General features: G+C 36.9%; 1 protein-coding gene across 1 annotated transcript in view; it reads right to left on the bottom strand.

Annotated features, from left to right (window-relative positions):
• Positions 1-21,586, bottom strand: part of LOC139983636 (uncharacterized) — a 75,691-nt gene that overhangs the window by 46,983 nt on the left and 7,122 nt on the right. Inside the window, exons 2-7 of the mRNA XM_071997310.1 lie at positions 12,237-12,296; positions 11,487-11,527; positions 10,808-11,004; positions 10,512-10,582; positions 10,229-10,287; positions 2,419-2,538 (exon numbers count right to left, since the gene is read on the bottom strand). Of these exons, the coding sequence (XP_071853411.1) occupies positions 2,419-2,538; positions 10,229-10,287; positions 10,512-10,582; positions 10,808-11,004; positions 11,487-11,527; positions 12,237-12,294 (546 nt within the window). The 5' untranslated portion in view covers positions 12,295-12,296. The remainder of the gene's footprint in view (positions 1-2,418; positions 2,539-10,228; positions 10,288-10,511; positions 10,583-10,807; positions 11,005-11,486; positions 11,528-12,236; positions 12,297-21,586) is intronic.

The raw sequence follows: 21,586 nt of genomic DNA, 5'->3' as shown, positions 1-21,586 counted from the left end.
CATACAAGAAACGATCATTTTTGTTTGTACATAGGCCTACCTCATAGGTGCAAGTTTCTACATCTTAAGTCTAAATTTTGCCGCAAAGTTAAAATAATTAAGGAGTGTTTTTTTTTTAAATACGTCAAGTCCTCTCTTAAACATTCGTTTTAATTTATACTACCATTATTATCAAGAAAAGTTAATATCATTTGATAAACTAGTTCAACTATGTTCAGATTTCGGTCACGGTAACATCTACAAAAGTTGATTTTTTTATGTCCGCCACCCCCCCCCCCCTCCCTCCCTCCACACACCTCTTCATTGTCGCTCCTGTAGGTAATATTCTCGCTTGCATTAAGTCTTAATGAAGATTGATTCAGATTTACATTAGGTACAATCCTTCAAATAGAGGGCACAATTTCGACACTACTTTGCTACACTACAGTACGGGGACTGGGATATAACCATTAAAAATAGTAAATAGTTTTGCCAATTTGTGTATGAAATGTTCCTTATCAAGTATATGTGCCTTCATGTAGGGACTTTACACATTTGTGTGCAAGAATAACTGTTATTTCAACACTAAAACCCCTCCTTTACACTTGGGGAAAAATGCTAAGCAAACTAATGATTGCAAAGCAATTTTCTTTGCTCTATCAATATCTTGAGGAGAAAGTAAATGTGTGGATCAAGCCAATACTCCCCTCTCGCTCTACTCGTTCGTCAATACCAATGTACTTCCGAACACTTGTACCCTAGACCCTTTGTTTAATATGGGACATTACATATTGAATGCGAGACTGCTTCCTCGGTAGTCAGAATCAAGAAATGGAAATAATCGTGTTGGTTGTTATGATATGGCGCTCTTATATAATATATTACTTTTCGGAAACAAAATTCACATGCATCAGTCTTTTATCATCATAAAATATGAACGTATAATTATATGTAATGTCAACTATCACTCACCTGAAGCATTGATATCCCAAAAAGAACGCATAGTTATATCTTGACATTCAGATTAATATGTCATAATGACGTCAAAAATGTGAATATAGACTTTCGTCAAAAATATCACAGCCGTCATGAATTTTTTCGCATAAGTTAGATGATTTAGACACAAAAATAAGAAACTTGGTATTCACCTAATCGTTTCCACTTGTGTGGACAATCATGTGTTACCTGTTCATATGATATTCACACATTGATGTACTGCGGCATGCATGTGGAGGATAAATGTTGGGGATTAAGTGGACGTTAATGTTCCAGAGGCGTTATGATCCTCCATGTATCTCTGTGAAGACCTGCATTATGTGGAGGAACATGACTGAAGTGGAAACACAGGAAAGGGGAAAGGGTGGTTGCAGTTGTTCCGGAGTTTTTTTTTTTGACTTTTTTTTCCCCATAATTTAGATGATTTAGACACAGAAATTAGTTACTTGGTATTTACCTAATCGTTTCCACTTGTGTGGACAATCATGTGTCACCTGTTCATATGATGTTCACACATCGATGTACTGCAGCATTCATGTGGAGGATAAATGTTGGGGATTAAGTGGATGTTCATGCTCCAGAGACGTTATGATCCTCCATGTATTTCTGTGAAGACCTGCATTATATGGGGGAACATGACTGAAGTGGAGATAAAGGGAAGGGGAAAGGGAAAGGGTGGTTGCAGTTGTTCTGGAGAAAAAAATATGATTCATGATCCATAATGTATTCGTGCGACTAGTATCCATGTTATCTAGATTGTATAACAATGATTAGCTTTGACGAGGCACTTGTTATATTCAACGACGGTCGAAATGGAATGCGTTCGAATACTGTAAAACACACAGTTACCAACGCACCTCCTCCTATACACACGCACAAAAACACACACATCGAAATCGGGCCTCCCGCATTATATGCAGCCACCCTTACCACTAGGCTATGGACGCTGACTTTATGTCCGGGGTTCGAAACCGGTATTGAACAATACTAGTTCTGTTTTTGGTGACATATGTTGCCTTACTCTAGAGATCAAACATGATGCTAACCAACTCGAAATATATTGTGATTAATAAAGCCGGATCTCGAAAGAGATAGTTTGAAGAGATACAAGTGAAGATACATAATATTAAATCGTTATGAGTAATATATATATATATATATATATATATATATATATATATATATATATATATATATATATACATAATATTAAATCGTTATGAGTAATATATATATATATATATATATATATATATACATACATAAATATATATTTTACTGCAATTTCTGATTTACTCACCTAAAAATAACATCCTATAAAAAAGTTAACATTTAAACTGAAAAAAAGCACAAATGAAAAAGTAATCTAAATACATTGCAATGATCTAATAAATTTGAAGTAGCGATACTCCTAACGGCTGTGTGGAATTATAAATGACTTACGTTGTGACTTGATGCAATTTCAAGGAGCAATATCGTAGACATCTGGAGTTCTTTAGAATCAATTCTCCTTACAGACACAATACTCGAACACAGACTTCGTAAACTGTTTTGATCCTTAGTCTGGAAATGAAAAGAGAAGGGTCTTCAAAAGAATAAAGAGCAAACTTCATCAATTTCAAATAGTATTATCCGAAGACGAAAACTATAGAGAGGGAGTGGTGGGTTATCATTATCCACCACCCGCCTATTTTTTATGATTCAGGGACCTTACGTTAAATTAACGCTCGCATTGATTCTACTTCGCATAGAACCATATAGACTCTGCTCTCTAAAATGATTTGGATTTTAAGCAAGAGGTGGGAGGGGTGCGCATTTCAGTTACGTTCTTTCGGTAAGTGTCCAAGAGGAGGGAGGTTTTGGGGAATTATGTACAAAATGGTAGTACCATCACTCACGGAATTTAATTTTAATAAACGGTTGTAGCTAAAGGAACGTAGCTAAAGGAAATCAATACATTAAATATTGTAAACAATTTGGAAGTGTAATAACACGGCCGATGATTGAATGTAATTAGGTTTGCGATGTTATAATTGATTAATGTCTATATGATCTGTAAATTAAGAGGTTATGCGCCCGAAGCCCGCGGAAAATTGTGGTTGTAGTTTACGGCTCAGTCGTTACAGCCCCCCCCCCCCCACCCCCAATCAAATTGGGCTCCTACGCCTATGCTCTTATTGGCACCATATACTCTCCGTTAAGTATTCCAGTTAGATCGGTATAAAGAGAGTAGAGGGGAAGAGGGACAATGAGTTTTGTTAATACTCGTTTTGTGGGAGGGTTTGAAGGGAGGGTGTCTCCTCTTCCCCTCAGAACATAATTGTCTTTTGTAGATGCACATATTCCCTGTCATTTTTATCATTTTAACAACATCTTTGAATACAATTTTGCGTGCTTTAGTTATAAATCTCTTCGCAATACATGCTAGGGAAGTACGACATATATGTTCCCATGCTCCCAGTGGCTACAGCCCTATGTGCATTAACGAAATTAACACTAAGAATTAAATATTATACATGCTGGCAGATACACACAGGTGCATCTTATATCTACTTCTGTGTGAAGGAAAGAATCCATACCAAGAACGCCACTTTGTTTATAGAGTTGTTAACTAATGGATCAAAGGTAACTTTGTTTTCAGGGAAATACGTTAAATATGTAGATGTAATGTGCTGATGATTGGAGGGGGTCAGTGGGATCAAGAGACATTTTAGGTTCAATTATTTAAGAACAGCACGAACGCCATATGGACTGAATCTTTATTGATACATATTCTATTTTTTCTTGGAAATTCAAAATTGCGACAAAACTTTAATGCCATATAATCTTGCTCGAACTTTCACAATATTTCAAATAGATGTTGGTCGATTTAGACAACGACTTGCACTGACCGACTGAGCAACAAAATAAGAAAAGGAGCGACTGGTTGATAGTTAATAATGTTTATTGTTCCTGGTTAGGAAAACAGATACCCATTGTTCTAGTTTAGGTATTTCAACTTAGCACAGACATACCGTATATTTGTTAGTTTCCAATTTCACTTTCTAGTAATGCACTTTTTAACCCGGTTTAGTATATTGTTAGCCTAATATTTCCAACAGCATAAAAATGGACGTATTCGAGAATAAATCAGATCAGCTTTACCGCAGCCGATCTACAACGGGATAGGGACTTGCTTAGAGGAAATGCAATATCCCTTCCCTACCATGACGCCACCTTTGGGATCCAATATAATGATTTACGTATAAAGGTTGTGTGTTCTACAATTGCCCAAAAGTTTGCCGTCCCCGCTTTCGTTCACGACAATTGCGGTAGGGGAGGAGAGCTCTTCGACGTATCATAATTTATGGAAATTTTGGTTATCAGTTATATATAATGTCATTAATTTTATTCATCATTGTCTTAATGTTCTATGTTTAGGAAAACTGCCTTTTGGTAGGTCAGTTAAGGTGTTCATTGTTCCTGTGTATTTCACAAAACATGTAGTTTACATATCTGTACGTGTATTCTGAGACAAATTCAAATCTGACAATTGCTAAGAACGGTTAACAACGTCCCATGTAAATCAATAACCGAAGGAATATCTCTAAATGCACACAAACAGAATGGTTACATCTTATGTTTTGCATGCAACTCATTTCTAAAGTGAAATGAATTCATGCTAAGTATATGTTACGCTGCATATTCGTAAATAAAGTGGACATAATTACACCTTAATTACACCTTAAATTAAGTTGACATAATTACACCTTAACATAGATTTACTTAATTTATGGAGTGTATGTGGAGTGGATGCCCCCCCCCCCCCAACCATCAAAGAAAAACTCAAGTTGATTATTGTTCACTACATAGTGAACGTGATTATTGGTTTGATCTTATTCGTAACCTACACATTCATGATTGCGTATATACGGGTGCGTGCGGGTAGGTTTTGCGACGCAAAGGCGGTGGAACCGGGGGGGCGGCTTGGGGGGGTCTCAGACCCCAATGAAAAAGTTGAGGGGGCAAATGCATGATAAGCCCCCCCCCCCAATATTTACCAAGGCTCCGAAACGTGCATCTGCCCATTTTTCAATGCATACTTGTCGATCTGTCCGATGCACACGTATACTATATAGGTGTAATAATTTTAGTAATTGCTGGGGGACCCTCGGCCCGTCCCCTGGCTATAGACCACATTGTCACCCCAACCGCGTCTTCACGCCCCGTGAAAAGTGAAAGCAGTGAGTGTGAGTACCAGTGAGCGTAACACAACTTCGTCGTAGGCCAATGACTTGCCTCATTTCAGCCAGTTCTCCAACATCCCCTTACTTAGTGGCGGAGCGTCCATATATACAGTCAGGGGCGGATGCCCCCCCCCCCCCCTGACAGACTCAAATGGACTGCTGGCGCCCTTTTCAGCTTTTCACTATACTTTGTACTTATTCGCTATTATCGACTATTTTATTGCGCTCTCATATACCTATTGACATTTGTCATATTCTGTTGGTGTAATTTTCCGACAAAATGGCGACGACACCTATTTATTCTCCGTTTATCTGCAAATTAGCAAGGCCCGGAAAGGGTAATTTCCTGCAATCTAGGGAGTATCTTTACTCAAAATTTTTCTGTACGCTCCGCGCCAACCTGTGGTGGCTCTCCGCTTAGATAGTGTCGAAAGCGCCCCTACAGACCATTCTTGCCACCCCCCGACCAATACCCCTAGCTCCGCCACTGCCCTTACTACACTCAAAAACGTCTTTGCCAGTACACTACGAGTATAATAGCTACTCTCTTAAAACACCATTGAATGTACAAATTACAATGTTTTTACAGACTTTTACGTGCAATCTGAGAAATTGCAGACTTGAGACCCATATTTAAGGGCTAGGTATTCGCAGCATAAAACACACGGGAAGTGCCGTTTCCGGCCATCTGGGGGTTTGAAATAACCCAAAATTTTCTTGTACGCTCCGCGCCAACCGATGGTGGCGCTCCGCTTAGATAGTCTCCACACATTAGCCCCCCCCCCCCCCCAATAATTTTTCCGTTCCGCCGCGCCTGTTCTGCGTTTGTGACGCCCAGCTTGTAAACACGACATTTAAAGAATGAATGTTGGACCAAAGTTTATATTAGTGTATGGAAGTACCACATTGAGTAACAGAAGCATACAGTTTTTGGTGGAGGTCAAAAGTCATTGAGGTTACAAGGGGTCAAATTGTGTAAAACTTAAAATACGATATCTCAAGAAGTGAAGCTTGGGCATATTTAACATTCTGAGTCTAGAAGTACCACATTAAGTACAAAAAGCCTTCTTTTTTGGTTGAGGTAAATATCATTGGGTTCACCAGAGGTCAAGTTGTGGAAACAAGTTGATATCTCAATATTGGAAGCTTGGGCAGACCTCGCACTTAGTATGAAGGTGTATATCATAGAGTTTAGAGTTCCTTTAAAGAGAGAGTTGCGATGAGTATACCGAATATTTCAGGTTACGTGATGAATGGAGCCATTTTGTTTGCATATGTGTTTCCGTCGTTCTAGTTGAACATCGACAGCCAGCAGCAAAGAAATTATGGGAGTCAAAATAATCCAACTACCTTCTCGTAGCTTTGTCACGTATGTGTATGCTGCATTGGCATACGCGTTAAGTTTAGGCTAGGCCAAAGCACACAGAACGTTAGTCCTTTGTTTGTATATTTAGCCTAGCCGAGTCCTAGTATTGAAGACTGAAACTGAAATCAGCCCATACACGTGTAAGCTATTGAAAATAAACACTTCCAGGGCAGTCTGTGTGTTTGTGAGGTACATTGGAGAATTTAATATCTGTTCTACTAAATGTTTGGTTCTCCCATTAGAGGCAGCACATTTTGCATGGTCAAGTTATTCATTAACAATGGCACCAAATGTTGTAGTTGCACCTCTATATTGCTCGAAGTAAAATATGATCCAGTTTTTTATTTGCATATAAAATCAGCTCAGCTGATTTCATTTACTTATTAAACCTCGAATTTCTGTTTTGTAATTAACAGGCTTATTTTGATGATCACCAATTTGAAGTGAGCGATTGACTGGAGACTGAGGGTGGGACGTTCAGCAATGCCCACCTCTTTCTCTCACCGCAAATCAATGGAAACAAGGTCACCTTCAAATATATGTTTTACCACAAACTCAAGCACCCCCCTCCCCGGAGAAGATCGGGCCACGTCAGCAGGAACATCAAGTTCGAAGGTCATATGCACTACAGAGCTGTTAGACTCCATTAACATGACAATGCTGCCAAGTGTCAATATGTTATGTGTAGTTAAGTAATAGGTCTATGATTAACTAAGGCTATCAGTCTTTTATCTGTTGCAATATAATATGGTAATATGCTGTTTAATAACCTGTGTTCAGTTAAAAGAAAAATATTCAATGTCTTAACTGTAGAAATATAGTTGTTTGGAATTCGGTGTATTTAAACCAGCACTGGCATTTCCGGGTCGGGACAAAGTGGAGTCACACCATTCACCATTACGTTAACGTGGTCTTGTTTCAAGATTCCTTTCACATCCCCTGTGATTTAAAGATTTAATTTTTGCAAAGTCAAGTGCTGCAAGTATGCTATTTTGTATAATAGAAGACGCCAGGCGAAGGTCTACATGCACCCACATGGAAGTCAACTCAATTATCCCTTGTTTCCACCCAATATAAACTTATCTTACAACATTTCTCTACCAACAGTCAACAATCGATTGGTCGTTTTAGCAGCTAATAATGTCATGGTCATGACATATATCTGAGTCATTCAGCTGGTTTAGCTGAGTTATCTCATTGGACCATTTCATTGTGGGAGGGGCTGAAAAACAGAGGGAAATATTCACTGTGCCGTCATAAGAATGATATGTCAATCTGATAGTTTCCAAGGAATCCCTTCCTTTTTCATCCCAGCTCTTAACCACGGACGGGCCTGGAATGTTTTTAACCCATTGAAAGTATTTTGTTTAACATTGCTGACTTGTACAAATTTGTTATTTTAATTATTGAGTGGTGATATCATCGCCAAATTTCTGGTTGAACTACGGGACTGTTCAAATGATTTTCCAAGCAAAATACAGCTTTCGTTCTCTATGACAAGCAGGGTTGGCCATTTTTTACCGGTTTTTACCGGGAGGTTTTTCCCACCCATAAGTGGGAAAAACTGGGAAAAACCTCAAATTATATAGAATTCCTAAAATTTCTTGTGGAACTTGTGGAGGAGCATAGAAACTACAAGAAAATGGCATCTTATGGTAGGGGGGTAGGTTACATCCAAAGAACAGCCATGATCTCTAACTTTGTGAATTTACCAATTAGACTATTATAAATAATTCAAATAAATAATAATTTGGATGCTCAAATCAACCAATTGTATTTCCTATCGAGATGCATAATTCCATAATCTAGAGAATGTACAAGTATCAAACTGTTGGTGCCTCCTAGGGCTATGGTTCGTCATATTATATATGTCACATTGTATTGTTACATATATATATATATATATATATATATATATATATATATATATATATATATATATGTATATATATATATATATATATATATATATATATATATATATATATATATATATATATATATATTATGCAACACCATCACAAAAACATGGAAAGTGAGCAAACATATTCACAGTGTATCTTTTACAACTCGCTTGCCAAGTAGATTGTGCGTTTAATACTTTTATTGGGCCCATGTGCCTTACATAGTTTCAAAGCGGTTTCTATTGAGCCCCCTGGATTGAAGTTCACCTCAATAGACTGATGCCTACTGTATTAATTGAATGAACTGTCTGAGCACATAATAGGCCTGAAGAATTTAGGAGGTGTGAGTGTCCCAGTGTAGACCTATAATGCTTTGGGCAATAGGCAATGCATACTGCTAAAGAGATCGTGACAGAATAACTATACATGTGCAATATGAAAAATACTCTTTTTTCCACAAAAAGTAGAATTAGGTTGTGATAAAATAGCTCAAAATGAAGCTAAGAAACTCCCATATTCAATAACATATGCCTGTCATGAAACAATATCATGCCCACTGCTGACCCTGCATATTACGGACAAGTATTAATAGTTTTCGAGACGGAGGCGGTTTTTACCGGTATTCACCAGTTTTTTTCCGGTTTTTACCTGGTTTTTACCGCTTAGTGGGAAAAACAGGTTTTTTCCCGGAAAATGCCAACCCTGATGACAAGTATCTGTGGACATTTTTATAATATTTACCCTAACTAAAAAAATATATGCAACCATGCTTTCCTTTCCACCCCGTTCGGATTCATATGGGCCATATTTGTATATCGTCAAAATCCTGCGAAGCAATTACTTTAATGTGATATCATTTTAAACTCACCACACCCCTCCCCTTCCCAATGTACCCTCACTATAGAAATTCGCCTTCCACTCCCTATTCCATTTGTAGTCCCGAAGTAAAGTGTACTATTATTTTCAGCTACTATGGAAAACTATACAGAATTGAAATTATCACAACCCACTATAGGTCATCTACTTGCCCCCGGGGTAGGTTCTGACGACGCCAATGGATGGAATCTGCTTTGAAATCATCAATAGTATGGGAATGTTTAACTTAACTACACCTTCCACATTATATCCACTATATATTTCAGTAATCACCGATGGAAAACATATATCCAAAACTCCCTCCCCACCCATTTCATTACCCCATTTCTCCTATATATATATATATATATATATATATATATATATATATATATATATATATACCACTAACCGGACATAGATGCGAACAGCATCACCAGTACGGATTTTATTCCCCAATAAATATTTATCTTACCGAACCTGTATTAAAGCATAACTAATCAATACTTCTGTACGTTTAATCAGGAATCGGGCACCATAACCTCTCCACCGTATCTGACATCTCATAGTACTGAAATTGTTCACCATATCCTTCTTCATTCATTTATCATTTGAAATTATGGCTATAAAACTTAACACGTACCAATCAATTAGCCTTTACATTGAAGTGTACCCAGCAGGACGCCCGGCAAATGGAAAGAAGGGCGTCCAAATTCGAGTTATCGCAACTCTCTCTATACAAGTGCACCATACTACGAAACCGTTTCCCTAGGTGGTTGAAAATTATGTAATGTCATTATGTGCAATCATGCATTTACGAGAATTTAAGAATATTTTGCCTAGCAAATGATACAACTTTACGCATCATTATACTCAAGATAATATAATTATGAACTAATTACCGGTACTTCAAGAGTTGTGGCTTCATTGGAGTTCAAGATCCATTTACCTTTGGTAGAATCTAAACGGAATCCGTGTTTAGAAAAGAAACATAGAACGATTTAGTTATAGGTAAAACAAGAAAATAATCATAAAATAGCAAAATTAGAAGGTAGATGTTTTATCACCTTATAGTATTCTTTGTTGAGCATTACCATCTAAGGATGTCACCCACTTTAATATCCCACAAAGGATCACAAATTGTTTGTGATGAGTAACACATTTAGTTTTTTTCTATATTCTCACCTTCAATGTCACGTAACTTCTGAGAAAGAGAACCGACAGGAAGTGACAGAGGCAACAAACAGTCAATGAATCTGTAAAAACAAAGTGAGTTTTGAGTCATGTTAATGATATCCACCCTTTATAAAATAATTATAATGTTAATTAATTGATGTATCTGTCATTTACTGTACAAACATCAATCACCTAGTTAAAGTTATACTCAAGAACACAGTTCCATAATGTGCTGGTTAGTAATTTAGTGTTCATTAAGTTAACGTGAATAAAAACATAACAGTAAGTGATATGTGATTACTTACGATAATTTCTTCAGCTGTTTACATTTTACTGCGAACGTAAATATTCCTACTATTTCGTCCTGGCTAAATTCCTTTTCCTTGTTCGCTTTAATTTGTAGTTCCTCAGAGGTGGACGATACAGGCAAACGATCTCCATTCTCTAGGATTATGTGATCTTGGTCCTCCGAGCTAAGTGATGATAGTCCGAGACTAGTAAACTTGATGTAGAGAAAACATAGTTTTGAAATTATTAGACAATTGTGCGCAGCCAAGGGCAATATTTGTTCATATATATGATTGTGAATTTATATTCCAGGTCTACAAAACCAAAGCACAGTTTTTTTCAACTTATTGACAGACAGGATGGTGAATGCAACCCCAATTGGTTATAAAAAAAATGCAGAATTGCAATTACTATGTGAGATATTTTATGGAATATATGGAAGGTATAACGATCCAGCCTGTTAGTTCCATTGCTCGGAGTCGTATAATCACCACCAACCATCATTATCAATATAATGTTCTCCAATTAAAAACACTTCTCGTTGCATCAGTACTAAAAAAAAAAAACTTTGAAATAATAGCATAGGTTGTCGAAGAATATACTTGGTCTAGTCCTTGCAGTTTAATGTTTAAAATAATGTTATTCTACATAAGCTGTATAGCATTTGTATCTAGCTAAATTGCTAAATGTACTCACGTCAGAATTAGAACCGAGATCCTCCTTACCAAAGTTAAGATCTGTCGATAATACGTAAAATCGAAATAAATGATAAAAAAGTGTTACTGTTTTGTGAGCATTAAGTAAACGTTTAAAGCAAAATCTATTAAACTCGTCGTGGTTTATCGGTTACTTCTTCAAAAGAACAGGGGCACGAAAACCAAACTACCAAACAACTGATCCCCTCTCAACCCCAGTCCCCTTGCATCGGGACTGTGTGATCATCGTCGGGAGTGCATGACCATTCCCCTGGAAAGGGACAAGGTACTACACATGGTATCACATGTTGTCATATTAATTTGTTTGATGTTTGTATCGTTGGATTGTTGGTACGACAATGTTACATTGTATACATTTTCAAACGTAGAAGGTGATGATTAATATTCATATGTTTGATATTGTACATAATGTGTATAGCCCGGATGTAAGTGCATGATAGAAGAAACCCATGGAACATATTTTCCAGATGTTAGTAAGCATCTTGTGCAAATAAGTGTTGTTTGAATGCATATCAGTGTAGTCGAAAGTCAAATCAACCCCACCTCACCCCGCAACTAACCTCCAACAAAACACAATGCAGAAAATTCATACATAAAGCTAAGAATACAGTTTTGACCATCCGACGTATCCAAATGTGACATAGAATAATTGTTCATTTTAGAAACTGAGTTGACGTTTGTTTGATGATGTGAACTTTCCAATGGCTATTCATTATATAGACAATCATACCTGTTGAATTCTTCTCCTTAGCTGTTTCTTCCACATTCTTACTATTGGTAGCCATCATACCTATGAAAATTTGAATAATGTAGCGTTTATATTTTTTTTGAAAATTGATATATAGCATTATAGTTATAAATTTAGTTATCATGGTTGTTTATCATTTTAAACCGATGGTTTAGTTAAGTGGAAACCTTTACGGCCTTCCAAACGACGTCAGAACGTGTAAAAGAATTACAAAATAATTTAACATCGGCGTATTATCCCAAACGGATTGAAGGTATATATCACAGGAAATGCTTTTGCTCAAAATGGTTCCTTGAGGTTGATGATGTTGAGGGATGAAACGAAGAATAACGAGTTACCAGCGATGCATTGTTGTAGTATGAATTATCACAAATGAGGCTTGTGTGTTATTTATGTACGAGAAAGCATTTTGTATCTACATATTCCAACACTTAGCTCACTCTGCTGAAATCGAGCTGACTGCTCAGACATAAGTTTATATAGTTGGTCAACATGTATTTTCTTGAATCTGACAACCTCACACTGAACATATGATGATCTCTAATGAACAACTGATCTATGTTAACTGTTCGTTTAGGCAATATGCAAACGTATATCCCCTAGACTGATGATATATGTTAACCGGGAATATATTTAGTTCGTAGAAGTCGCATACTGTCAATTGCCAGTTGGAAAAACGGCAAATGTTGGTCACGGTGTTTATAGAAACTCTCACCAATAATAGCAGTTACAAAATGGGTTGTCGCGTGTTCTTGGGCACCTTCGACCAACTTAATATAACACAGCATAAGTTAAATCCAACAAGTACATGAAGCTAGACATTACACCGCTATGTTGTTTAGTGACGGAGATTCGCTGTTATTCCCGAAGTATATTACTACAATTAGGCTTCATCATCATCATCACCACCACCACCATCACAATCACCATCGTCACCATCGTCAACGTCGTCACCGTCGTCACCATCGTCACCATCGTCACCATCGTCATCGTCGTCACCATCGTCACCATCGTCACCATCGTCACCGTCGTCACCGTCGTCACCGTCGTCACCGTCGTCACCGTCGTCATCATCATCGCGTTCCCGCTAACACACAGACACACCGCAAAATGTACACCTTTGAAGTTATCAGCCTCTAGTGGATAGTCTTTATACTCCTCCGTATTAAGATATACAACAGCTTACTGTGCTACATAGGCAGTCATAGCATGAATATTCATGTTGTCTCTTTTTTTTTGGTATTTTGTGAGGGTTAAATGTTAAAAACAGGGTTTCATAGTATAATTAAGAGAGATGCGGCTTTAGTAAGTCAATACTATCATTGACCTACATTCATACTACATATCTGCATATGTTTAGGGTGTTGTTGTTGTTGTTTAGAAAACAGTTAAAGGGATTATACTCAATATGTTGTATTTTATAGGTGTTCAGTGTATAGACCGGAGTGAGAAATACAATATATATATGAACGGAGAAGCAATACCTAACTAGTTTACAATTATTTGATCGCTTCTTGGCCTTTTGGCTAATACCATGTGTAGTACCTGGTCCCTTTCCAGGGGAATGGTCATGCACTCCCGACGATGATCACACAGTTCCGATGCAAGGGGACTGGGGTTGAGAGCGGGTCACTTGTTTGGTAGTTTGGTTTTCGTGCCCAGGTTCTTTCCTGGGTAACTTTACTTAAAAATATTATATGATCGTAATAATTAATGGTGACAATCCTTTCTTTGTCACTTTCTTTCCGATCGACCAGATTGTTTTACTTGATGATCTGCTAAATAGTTTTATTAAAAAGTCGCAGCTATTATATTTCAATCTGTGCAACATACATGCATATAGGTTAACGAGTAATAAACAATATTTGTTATTTCACAAAATCGATAATGTATATACACAGAGCCCAAAGATGAAATGTGGATTGAACGGTTAAAAAATAACCTGTTAAATGGTTGAACGGTTGAAAACGTTCATCATCATAAATATACTCAAAGACTAGTTTAAGCCAGTTCTGTTTTTTTTTAATTGGGAAGGGGGGGGGGCAATTTAATGTAAGCATATGTACTTGGCAAGCAGCGTAATATACAAAACATTGATTTATATAACTCTGCGTTCCATAACAATCACTTTGTGTTGACCAAGTTGGATAAAGAAAACCATACGATTTAGAAGTTTGGGGAATATTCTCTATTGACAAACGACATTTCCTTTACTTTTTAAGACTTCCTATCCGAAATGGATTGTTTCGGAAAGGCAATGCATTTGCTTTGCTGGGTAGATACCTGAAGAAAAAAAATCATAGATAGAGCAGGCTGCTTAATAAAAATAACTTATAGCAGGATCCAGTAGATGTGGACAAAAACCGCACCACCAGACCAATCATAACAGGATACGTCATAGCAGTAAAGATAACTTATCCATATGTGTGGTTGGTTTATTAAATACAGTTGCTACATAACCTTAAATGCTTCACTTACCAGTAAGATACTTCTGCCAGATACTTTCGTTAATACAGATTGATGATAAACAGTTCTCGCATAAGCGATGGAATCTTTAAGCCGATGGTTATATAGAAATAACGACAATGGCGTCAACCCGCGTTGGTGTACAGCCAACACGTAGTTCTAATGGCATTTAACAATATTAAACTTGTACATAGTATAACGAGGTCATTTTACGTTTAGATCGTGTTCGTGCTCGTGTTTGTGTTGTTCGTTCAGCCGTTGATATTTTGTCACCTAGCCATTTGTATGAACACACCCAACATAAAGATATCGAACTAGTTTTTAGTGATTTAGCAATCAATATCATACCCTGAAGTAGAATAGCTGCGAATTGTCAATAAAGTACACTTAATTGCACGTAAAGCTTTGTTACCACTTATTCCCCAGATATAATAAGCTTACCCCGAATCGTCTGGAAATATAGTGACAAAGATATGTTATAGGAGATATAGTAGTGCTATATAATAAAAGTCTGAATGTGTGACATTTGATACAAATTTTGACGTCTTGCTTCACAATTATTAATAACAACGAAATGATAGTAAACTGATTTTATTCTTGAATAAACAAATTCTGCTGTGAATAATGTAATGAGGGTTACCGGGGCGACTGGAGGGGTCGGGAAAAGGGATAAGACACGGCTAAATATATCAGAAGAGTGTTCTATCAAATGAATTATAAACAAGTTGTTTTAGTTTTTGTAGAAGAGACTTATGAGAAGTGGAAATTCAAATCTAAGGGTGGAATGGGAATGTGAGAGTGGTGGAATTGACTGAATGTTTGGCAAACTCGGTGTTAAAGCATCCGAGTTATTTCATTTTGCGTGTCAAATGACAGGTACTTTGGAAAAGTATCGCATTAGCAGGTCGCTTCGCTAAAGTTGTTTATTATAAAGATCAGAGATGTGTCATGGAAGACATTGAACAGAAGATTTACAAAAGAGGGTAAAACGATACAACGTGAATAAGTCATGAGAGCTTCAGTTTCGGTATTACTTTCCATAGGAAAGGAGTGTTGTTATTAATTTGTGTATCAGACTTCTGTTTATTCTACAAGAAAATGGAGGTTTGTGATTCGAAGGTGTAACATAAAACGTCATACGCAGATCAGTGGAAAAGTCAATTATACACCACTGTAAAGATTAATGAACCTTAAATTGGTTTTAAGCATGAGTACACACAGATATCCGTAGGATTGTGTACGGATTACTGTATTGTTAAAACAAGAGCGGCAACGCTGCAGAAGCTCGTGTAATCTTCTATTTGAGATATCTGACTTTGCTTGTGCATTAGACATACGCGGACTAACAGTGTTATTTCCTTTCCTTCCATCTAATTTTCACCTTGCCTACTGCTTCTTCTCAGCAACCATAGTTTGTACGTTAGAAAGTTGTTAGCATTTGTTTTGAAATAACTGACAAAGGCTTAGAGATAAATGGATTTCTCTCAATTAGGACCATGCATACTTAGGATGTTAGTTACAACTCTAATGTACTGTTGGAATCTTCCGTTTAACTAGTTTAGACTCTTGGATAAGATGTGTCTTCCTGGGTGCCCGTCAAACGGCATCAGCGTTTAATGCACATATCTCTATATTAAAAGGTCATATAAGCCAAACACTTGCACTCACACTCGCACTATTGTCCAGAATCGACAATTGTACAATATGAAGTACACGTACCGGTGCCAAGAGGTTTGTACTCGTCCTGGTACACACTAATGGACATTACACCTTTATTTGTAATTAAGATGTTGGAATCACAATACAAGCAAGTTCCAGAAATATCAGGCGGGTAGCCAGCCCCTTTTGTATGAAGGAGCAAGTCGAATTTTTTAGCCCATATTCGTTATAAGATATATAATTGTACGCTTGAATCGATAGGGATTTAAATGAAATCATTTGGACTCCACTGTTCCGATAAGTACGTATACATTGTAGAACATAACGGACACTCATTTAACATTATATAGTATATCATGGATGGCAAAATTATTGTATTAAATGTTACACAATTAAATCAACAAGAAATTTCGTTTCCTGTCACAGAGGATCGCATTTAAGCTGTCACGGTAGTAATTGATAAGACATTTTTAATATTCTCCTGTGATGAATTATTTAGCTCTTTTCGATGACAACCATCGACGAAGCTTTGGCATACTAAAAACAGTTCATACAAGCTACAGACATATATTAGTAGTTACCAGACAATAATGCACAACCTGTATAGGAAGCAATTGCGTCCTTAGACTACAGTAATACGTTATTCAACACAGATCTCATACTGGAACTTGAAAGGAATCAACAGAGTACAATGGAACGACACACATCAGTAGTCACTATTTACTAGTATAGCTTCGCATCAGAATAGGACAATTCACCGACACACACCAGCAGTTACCAAACAATAATGTACAACACTTTATAAGAAACAATTACGGCCTCAGCCTATAGTAATACACGTTATGCCACACAGATCTTATACTGGATATTGGTAGGAATCGAAAGAGGAAGTTAAATAATCCAACGGAGGTATATCGAATTTAGGTTCATATTTTAGTAACTAAAGAGATATTTTGGTTCCCAAAAATTGGAACAGAAAATATTAAAAAGGATAGACGAAATTTCGTTTCCTGTCACAGGGAACTACATTCAGCAGTCACATTATGTCAAATATTTCATAGGAAATTTCAACTTTCCCAGATCATGAATTAATTGAAAATGTAGATCGACAAGCTTAAAATTCCATCTGAGTGTTTGCTCTCTGGTCATTCTCGAGCAATGTTCGAGTAATACACATTCAACAGTACACAAGCAACGTAATGCATGGTACCCCGATATATGACAATAGTACACAGTGACAGATACTGTAGTATAAAACATGATGTTAAAACTCTCATCAGAAAAAAAAATGGTGACAAATCATATAAAGTATTGTTTTAGTCACGATTTGATTGAGTAACACTAATGGAGATCAATTTTCCTAAAAGTGTTAAAATTCGTAACTAAACAAACAGTGACAGCACTCAACTTTCAGCAATTGCTAAAAACAAACACTATTCTCTTTTCAAGCAGTATAAGTAAACGTAAGAAACAATCACGTCCATTGAATTTACTTACTAGTTGACTTAAAGTACTATATAGAAACATATGTTAATTCCAAGGGTTACCCGAGTTTTTCCATATCCCTTTTGAGAAATGTGTATTTCGGCTATACGTGCCTTAATTTGCCAGTGAGTAGTATTACATTGCTGATTGGTGATCTCTGCTTTATTTAGTGCTAGATACCCACCACATCGTAACATCATGTCGAAATTGAAAAAGTCAATCAAGAACTTAACGTAGTTTACAACTCCTTTTTATAAATTTTATATTTATTCTAGAATGAATACATCAAATCAAATCAAATCATATGCTGCTGCTTCCTCATGTATCACCAAGCAAGACATTTACACTGTTGCAGTGCCGTGCGCAAAGGATCTTCGGGAAAATACCCCGATCCCCTTCCCAAATACAAAATTCCTATCATCATTCGGGTAAAATGTGCAGTCAATGGATTTTAAAATTCAGCCGGGAAAATAAGTTCACAACTACGGGTGCATGCGCCACCACTTCCACCTGCCCGTCCCTTTTCAGCCTCACACAAAATATTTATTCGTATAACCTTGGTTTAAAGAGGTAATAATATAGAAATAAGTTATATTTAGGATAAATGCACCATCAACAATTATGTTGTTTTACTGGATGAGTGGGGGGATGGAGGGTGCACCCATACCCCTAACATTGGAGTAGAATTTACAGATCCCAAGGTTGCACCCTTCTTTTATAAAATCATTGATTCGCCTCTAGACGTACTTCAACTTCAGTAAAGTTTCAAACCCATAAGATAACCAGTCGGGAGAGGTGAGCCTCCCCCCCCCCCTACCACATGTTAACCTTCCATATGAATCCTGGGCGTTCCCTATAACTGGTTGTAAAATGTCGCGTCGTTTGAACAAACATACTCTTACCAAAATTGGTGTTACTGGATGTACTACTGTGACAAAGCACTAATAACTCAACCTTTAGCTCAGGAAATAAAACCAAATGTAAAGTTTTACAGATGTAGCATTCGGGGGGTGGGGGTGCAGGCGGTGTACTATCGTTTTTTAACGCATATAACCATCGCCGTTGCCCTTCCCCATCCCCCTTCTCCACACCAGACGGCAATATTGACTGTATGGACACAACGGGGTAGTAGTCGTAACAAAGCTAAGAAACGCAAGCAGCAAATACTACAACCTCGGATGTTTTGTAGAACGAAGGAAAGTTTGGCCCAAAAAATCCAAAATGCCACTTCCCAGGCACTCCAGGTAGATTGCATCTTCACATTCATTATTCTCCTGATTTTGAAATTTACACGTCTAAACTTAAAAGGTAAATTAGCAAAATATTCGGTTAAATCACTTTGTATGGGAAAAGTAGAACTTGACATTACTTTAAAAGCTCTGCTTTATTGGTGTATACAATGTGAATTGAAGATGTTCAAATTCTGATGGTAGCAGTAGCCTACATATGCTGAGGGGAAGTTAGGTGTCAATTACTTTTTACGTTTGCTTTATCATTATTTGTTTGACATGCCAAAAAGGGGCATAATAAGTCAAGCTAATTGGTAGTCGTAGAATCCCCGGATCTAACAATAGTTGTAGCAAATGTGTTGACTTGGTTGGTTCGTTGCTTTCAACATTTTCAGATTGTGGTACCATTTAAAATTTGTGCAAATATTGGAAGGGGATAAATATCATTTAAAGGTGGTCGCTTTACCCAGTCTTGCAATTGTGTTCTGACGAAGTTTCCAACCGTACTGAAAATTTGTTTTGCCTTATGACCAATACTCGCAGTGTGATAAACAATGTTCAGCAGTTCAGGATTTATGTTTGCCTGCAACTATAAGGACGTCGTTGGGTTTATATTTTAACGCAGATGATCATTTTCTATAACAAAAATATCTAGCTTTCTTTTTATTGAAGTAAAAAAAATCATATTCGTTGAACAATCAAGAATTCAAAAGATAAAATGATCTTAAGGTAAATTATTCAATGCAAAATCTGAATCTAACATCTTTTCGATATGAATGCCGGTGAGCATTCCCAAAAAAAATGTACCCTAATTTTACCGCGGTAAACTATGGAAAATGTGTGGTAAATAGGGTAAATGTGTGGTAAAATTGTGGTAAAATCAACCGCGGTACATTTACCGCAGTTTTACCATGGTATTACCGCGGTAAAAGTATTGTAAAAGTGCGGTACATTTACTGCGGTAAATTTACCGCAGTTTTACCATGATATTACCACAGTATAAGTAGGGTAAAAGTGCGGTACATTTACCGCGGTAAATTTACCGCAGTTTTACCATGATACTACCGCGGTATAAGTAGGGTAAAAGTGCGGTACATTTACTGCGGTAAATTTACCGCAGGTTTACCATGGTTTTACCGTGGTAAAAGTGTGGTACATTTACTACGGTACATTTACCACAGTTTTACCATGGTATTACCGAGGTTAAAGTAGGGTAAAAGTGCGGTACATTTACTACGGTAAATGAACCACAGTTTTACCATGGTATTACCACGGTAATAGTGTGGTACATTTACTACGGTACATTTACCACAGTTTTACCATGGTATTACCGCGGTAAAAGTAGGGTAAAAGCGTGGTACATTTACTACGGTAAATTTACCACAGTTTTACCATGGTATTACCGAGGTAAAAGTAGGGTAAAAGTGTGGTACATAAACTACATATGTGAAATTCCTACAATTGTGCCATGATTAACCACAGTAAAAATAGGGTAAAACTATATGGTGCAATTATACTATGGTAAATTTACCATAATTGTACCATGATTTTACCACAGTAGAACATGTATGGGTCACACTATGAAACATGATGGTACATTTACAGCAATTTTCCATGATTTTGTCCCATATTTTTGCAATACTGATATGACAAACCTTTTGTTCTATTCATATCTTAATGTTGGCAATATATATTACCTGTGGATATGAGTTGAATAAAGAAGAGAGACAAACTGCTATTCTTATATGTTATAGTATGCATCTCTTTTCCTAAAAAAAAAAAAGCGGAGGATAGATACATAGAGAATTCCTTCATGGAATCCCTGATATATTTTAGAGGAGACAACAATTAATTCTTTTTTCATTATTAGGGAGAAGCTAAAAGCCTTTAAAATGAAAAAAAAAGAAGAACTATATAAACTAGCACACATAAGGCATAGCTTCTGTGCCTCAACACTGTGGCACACAAATTGACCAACAATTGACCAATCAGTGTCCTCAGATTTGAGTATTCTCTGTCAGGTCCATTAAATGACTTGACAAGTCAATGTATCTATGCTCAGAGTACTATGCTATTGTAACGATACTTCACTTATCAACCATTCCCTGGCTCAACAAAGACAACTGATCCCCAGAAAAAACAGAAAAAAAAAAAAAAAAAAACGTTGTCTTTTCTTTGAAAACAATTCTATTATCCCCCGCAGGACCTCTTGCGAGGTCGATCAGGGGTAAAATTTCGTTTACTACTACTCAGAGTACTCTTTCCATTTAAAACAAGTCTTTGAGGACAATAAGAGATCAAAAGTCCAATCTGGACTACCAATTAAGTCAAAAGAAGAGAGTCAGGAATCACACCATCTAGGGTAATTGAAATTCAACAAAGCTTTCTCATGTGTGAAACCTCCATGGATTTGATGAATTAAAAACTGTTGCATTCTATAACTGAGGACTTACATGTCAGGCATACAACCATTACAATAAGGGTAAAGGCATA

This window comes from Apostichopus japonicus, chromosome 16 (genome assembly GCF_037975245.1).
Source record: "Apostichopus japonicus isolate 1M-3 chromosome 16, ASM3797524v1, whole genome shotgun sequence".
Taxonomy (NCBI): domain Eukaryota; kingdom Metazoa; phylum Echinodermata; class Holothuroidea; order Aspidochirotida; family Stichopodidae; genus Apostichopus; species Apostichopus japonicus.
Note: the sequence above shows the minus strand (reverse complement) of the source record. Positions and strands in the feature narration are given on the sequence as shown.